Source organism: Sceloporus undulatus, chromosome 1, assembly GCF_019175285.1.
Source record: "Sceloporus undulatus isolate JIND9_A2432 ecotype Alabama chromosome 1, SceUnd_v1.1, whole genome shotgun sequence".
NCBI classification, from domain to species: domain Eukaryota; kingdom Metazoa; phylum Chordata; class Lepidosauria; order Squamata; family Phrynosomatidae; genus Sceloporus; species Sceloporus undulatus.
The window spans coordinates 48,387,446-48,393,445 of record NC_056522.1 but is presented as its reverse complement, the minus strand read 5'-3'; the positions used below and the strand labels follow the sequence as shown (position 1 = coordinate 48,393,445).

The 6,000-nt window shown below is 40.0% G+C and overlaps 1 protein-coding gene across 1 annotated transcript in view; it reads right to left on the bottom strand.

Moving 5' to 3' along the window:
- The window catches only part of LOC121919379 (ALK tyrosine kinase receptor-like), a 131,808-nt gene that overhangs the window by 43,944 nt on the left and 81,864 nt on the right, over positions 1-6,000 (bottom strand). The window contains exons 6-8 of the mRNA XM_042445927.1: positions 4,484-4,615; positions 3,402-3,546; positions 2,051-2,233 (exon numbers count right to left, since the gene is read on the bottom strand). Coding sequence (XP_042301861.1) covers positions 2,051-2,233; positions 3,402-3,546; positions 4,484-4,615 — 460 coding nt within the window. The remainder of the gene's footprint in view (positions 1-2,050; positions 2,234-3,401; positions 3,547-4,483; positions 4,616-6,000) is intronic.

The following is a 6,000-nucleotide window of genomic DNA, read 5'->3' as shown; positions in this document are numbered from 1 at the left end:
CATTCCCCAAATGCTATTTCAGTTTTATATCTCTTGATTATAGATGATAGAAAAAGCACATTTGCAAATTTAATCACATAACAAACATTTGGTTTCTCAGAAACAATGTACACAATATACATGCAGTTAAAAGGGGTTTTGTAATTATCTATCATTTGGGGTGGTTTCAAATCACTATTTTGTAGTGGCAACTGATGTGATGGAGTCATCTTGAGGTAATTTATTTTGGTATGAGTGTTCTTCTCTATCATCAGCAATATATTGAGAATATATTTGAATCAGGCTTGTCACATCCTGATTCAAACAAGATTTCACATTCCACAGTACAGTCCTATTGAGGGAGTAGAAATCAGTGCGTTACAAACACACAAGAAAGGCATGCATGTTAAGCCAGTTCCTCCTCAACTGTCTTAGCACCCTGTACACTTAGAGGATTGGCTTTCTGAACAGGAGAGACCTCTAAATTTATAGATGCTCTCTATATGATTTTGAAGAGATTTCCCAATGTGCAAAAGCAGGGTGAGAACCTCCATGGATCCAGGTGTCTCACCACTTCAGAAAGTCACCTTCTATGTGTCTCTGGGGAGCACAACCAAGAGAATGGGTCAAGAACACTCCTACTTGCATGTCTGCAGACATGAATACCTAATGCTTGAATAGGGCTCATAGATATCTGAGATACATCACAGCATTCAAATATCCAGTCAACAAACATTATAGTGTAGACTATATTTCCACCTGTTAAAGGTGATGTGTGGTTTGAACGTGACCAATTTTCAGTGTTTGATAGCTAGTGCTGAAATCAACTGTGAGTACTTCTGCTTTCATTAGCTTCTTTGGCAACTGTCAATCATTTGCAAAAGAGCTGTGAAGACTGAATTACATGCTTAACTTCTGAAAGTTATTGCCTCTAAGGCTGAGGCATATTCATGGTACCACAGTCTTCCTGCCAAAAGCACCCTGAGGCTGTAAGGCACACACAGAATGACTCCAGCTATTTTTTTTCTCTCCACCTTGTATTAAGAGAAAGAAACTTCAAGGAAATTTATTAATGATACTAAATTTCCAGCATATCTGTCCACAGTAATTTTCTATAGTGAAGTTCTGGTGATGGGGGCTGATTTTGCCTAGCATTCTTCGACATGGACAGTGCAACCTGCAATGAGTGGCATGTAGACATATTTTGGCAAGGATGCAGTATAATTGCAAAGATTTAATGTCACAAATCAGTGCCAAAGCAAATTTCTAAACAACAAAACCACACTACTGGGAAATGTGCCTTCACTTTCCAGAATACATAGGCAAGACTGTTGGTGCCTTTACATTAGGATTAAAGCCTACATCATTTCATTTTAAAATCTACATAAAATCCATATTAAAATTGTCACATAATGTTCACCTAGTGTTGAATGACAACATACACACAGAGGGTCAAGAATTCTACAGAAACCTCTCTTCTAAACAATATCTTTAACAGAAAACCCTAAGAATGCATCTTTTGGATGTAGTTCATTGTGGATTTTCATTACTGTAAAATTTTAGTTGGTGGCTTAAACTGATTTTGTTTAAAGATCAAAGCCACAAAGAAGAGGGAGGACAATGAGTGGCATGGCAGATGGAAATTAAGTGTGTAATCATCTCTGAAAAATGCTGATTCTCCTTCTGAATACTGGAAATTCAATATGCTACCATCTCCACTCTGTTTTGGGATTTTTAAAAAAAATAATTTGGCTAGGGTTATCCATCCACTCTTTTAAAACTCTTGCTTATATACATGTGGACCAAAAACTTTCTTTTGAACACATAACAATTCAGATGGTCAGGATTTTGAGAGGGAAAAAAATGTAATCCATTCTGGTAATGGACAGCTAGACTAATGTACTCATAGGCAGGCTATGCAGATTCTTAGACCCCCTGCACACACACATTGCATTACATCACATTAAATAAATATAGATATGCCAGCTATAGGAAAGTTTTATTTCAGCATTTTGCTGAGCATTAACACTACGGGAAGGGAAGGGATACCTTGAACACGAAGCCACTTTACCTATGTATCCTCCGCCTCCTCCACCTGAGGAGCACCCCCCTCCACCCCCTCCGAAACCCCCTCTTGTCTCCCACCCCCACTTCTTCATGGCCTGGGGGCAGGATTTTCCTCCGATAGCGCCTTCCAGCAAAGATTTTCCTGACCAGAGGAAGGAAGTGTTATCATTCCAGCCACCTCCACCACCTGCAGTTTAAGAGAAGGAAAAGCAACTTCCATAAGATAACTATTTCACTAAGGAAATGCAGACCCAATATCATCAGCTCAAGAAAGAATGGGCATTACAGGTACATGGAAAGTAAATATCATATGTAAATGCAGAACAACAACAACAAAACACTGCAGTGACAGAGATGTATTAAAAGAAACCTGGGATTTGTATGGGTATGTTTTTCATGTGTTCTGCATCTGAGGAAGTAGACTGAAGTCTATGAAAGCACATGCTGCCAATTTTTTTTTTCAGTTAGTCTCAAAGGTGCTAGAAGATCTCTCTACATACTGATTCTACAGACTAACACAGCTATATCTTTGAATGCTACCTCCATGTGTTCTGTATGCCCCTCTTAAAACTGAATTTTCAGTAAGCAATGGAACCCTCACATTGCACAAAGTTGTGAAATATCATTTGTAGGGTAGATAGACATGCTCTGGACCTCTGGTAGGAAGTCAGTCTGATCTTATGGTGCCATTGAGGACAGTACTATAATATTTCTACATGCAGCAATATTATTTTCTGCCCTGAAAAAGCTGTTTTCTGCACAAAAAATAAGTCGTTTTCTGTGCAGTACCACCACGTGGAAATTTTGTGTGTCAGCAGTGGCATTTTCTGGGCAGAAAAAAAAGTGTTTCTGAACAAGCACATGCAGAATAAACCCCAAACTGAAAAGATTCTTGCCAAACCAGGATTCTTTTTGTAAGAGTTTATTTTGTAAAGTGACAGCTGTGGACTCTAAGTTCACTCTCATAACTCCTGGGTGAGTCTTCTTTGCTAATGGTAATGGCTGTGAGCCAGTGAAAGTGTGGGAACAGACAGGGAGAGGCATAGGGGCTCTCTGTTAAATGATCGCCATGCAGCAGGTTACAGGTTAGAGAAGCTGCTGCTTTTCAACTCTACACCACCTTGTTTCTCTGGTGAGATGATCTAATGCAACAACACATCAAACAAAGTTCCAGATGCTTGGATATTGCTTCTTTATATCACAATAGCTTTTATCTAGAACATGGGGGGGGATGCTTTTCCAGACTATAAATACAGACTGCTGAAGAATCTGGTTGGGGATTCTGGGAGCTGCAGTCTAAACTATAACACTTGCAAATTGTGGAACTTGCCATAATTTTCATGAACATTGCTTACCTGCAGCTCCTGGTTTCCCATTGAGCCCTGGTATAGAGGTATCATTCTCCAGTCTTTCATAACTGAATGTATATACTTTGGCCCTATAGGCCCTACCACCTCCTCCTGCAGCAATGATCAAAGGGACTGGCTTTCCATTCTCCATCTAAAAAGTTAGAATTGAGAAATTAAAGAGGTTTTTTTTTACTATGTCAGACATGCCAATAACAAGTTCATCCTCTACACTCTAGTTCTACTAAGCAAGCCCTCAGGATAGCTGAACACTCTAAATTACCATTGCATTATTCATATGCCTATACCTCAGAGATTAATGGTGGCTTTTACTTTCTGTCATGAACTGCAGGGCCAAGCTGCAAGAGCAGCAGTATTTGGCAAAGGTATATATGTAGAGAAGCTGGTTAACACTGAAACCTACTCCTTTGATGTGAAAGAACACAGAATCTCTTCTCAAGAATGCTATCATGATGGGAATCACTGCCTATGATGATTATCACATTAGCTTTGCTGCTGGGATAGACTTGGGATGTAACTATCTTAAGGCAGATCTTATTGCATTCACTCATTGCCGGCCAGTATGCAGCCGGGGCTTCTTCAGGCTTGTCCCATATCTTTTCAAGAATGGGAAAATCCCACCTTGAGTCACTGTACCAGGAGGAAGGTGGGATATAAATAAATATAATAATAATAATAATAATAATAATAATAATCCCGTTCTTGAAAAGCTGTGAGAAAAGCCCAAGTTGCATACTGCATATTGCCTGGCAATGAGTGAACACGAGAAGATCCGTCGTAAGAAAGTTACATCCCAGGTCTATCCTGACAGCGAAGCTAATGTGATAATTTCCTATGACTTGTCCACCTACAAGCACAAGGCTGTTCTCAATGGGAAGCATGTATTATTGCACTGAAGCAGGCATTAAGATTCTAGGACAACATACAGACCACAAACCTTAGCTTTTACAATACTGGGTCTGATGGATGCAACTCACACACTCTGTAAATGGCAAAAGCATCAGAATGAAGAAAGCAGCAGTACCCTATGCCCCTTAAGCTGGAAGAGTACAGCTCTAATATGTGCATACCTTAAATATGTAGGTTGCTCCTCCACCTCCTCCACCTCCTCCTGCCCATTCATGGATGCTCTTGTTTACTTTAATTTCATCTTCAACCACATTATTCTCTCCAAGGCAGACTTTCTGAATGATATGGTTGGTCTGCAGGTAAAATATGAAGTCCGGTTTCAGAAAGGGAATCCCATTCTTCCTGTACATGTCTTTATTGCCTGGGATTATTCTTGTTTTCTTCTATACTCTGTCTGGCATGCACTCCCCTCCCCACATGACAAACTATGTCCTTAGAAACTTTAGGGCCTATGCATATGATTTTTCATTTTCATTTTCTTTTGTTTCATGTGTCCTGGTTTACATCAGGGAAAAAGTGCTTTTTAGAAAAAGAAAATGCCTGGATGGCAACTTCTGGCTTCTAAAAATAAAATAAAATAATAAAATAAATTAGCTTTTTAAAATATAAAGCAGGTCCAAGTCATTTGAAATAACATTTATATGACAGCTTGTATAATCAGTGGTTTCCGAACTACAGACTTGCTATTTTGTGGTGAACAACTTTTTTTGGGGGGGGGTGGAAGCTCCAGGGAAATATATTAGGCCCTACATGTCTCCTGTGGGCCGCACCTTGTCTGCTCCTGACCCAGGGACTGTTCACATTGCAGTTATAGAATGATAATTCCACTTTAACTGCCATGGCTGCATCCTGTGGCATCATAGACTTTGTAATTTGAGGAGGGACTCAAGCTCTCTGGTTGCAAATTCTAAATACTCCTCTCTGAACTACAAATCCCAAGATTCTGTCAGATGTTATGAGGACAGTTAAAATGGAATCATAGCATTACAACTTCACCAAGGGTGAAGAAAAGGTGGATCATGGGCTGTTTTACCCAGCCCCCAATCATTCCTCTTATGCTTGATATCAATCTAATATTAAAAGGGACACTGAGGTGAGTGACCTGTGAGTGACCTGTAAAAACAATACCAAGGTGGAAATATGGCTATAATCCAGTTGACTGCAGCAAGGGAGGAAGCAAGGCACCCACCACCATGAGATCCCCTGAGACTTCAACATAATCCCTTTTGCCTATGGAGGGCAATGATGGGACTGGCTAAAGGAGATACTGTAGTTGTGCATACATAAAGGACACTTTTCTGGCAGCAAGGGGTTTGCTTTGTCTGAGATATTCACACCAAGCATTTACTACAGCTTCCAACCTGGAAAACCTTTTAGCAGAGAGTTAATCCATGAAGAATATTTTCCTGGGACAAGATTTTCAGTACATATATCTGTGCCTGGACACTAGCAATTTGGTCTAGTTTGCAACTAGGCAGGCAGTCTGTTGGTTTGATTCAGCATCTCAATAAGCTAGCCACCCCATTTGCTTCAGTGGCTATTGAGTCGTCCCCATTCCAGATGCCCATTGATTTGAATTATGCTTCAAAATTGGTACAGTATCATCATTAGCAAGGCCTCCACAATTCACCTTTCCCCAGCTTTGGTTAGTTAGTTGGTGTGTGTGTGTGTGTGTGTG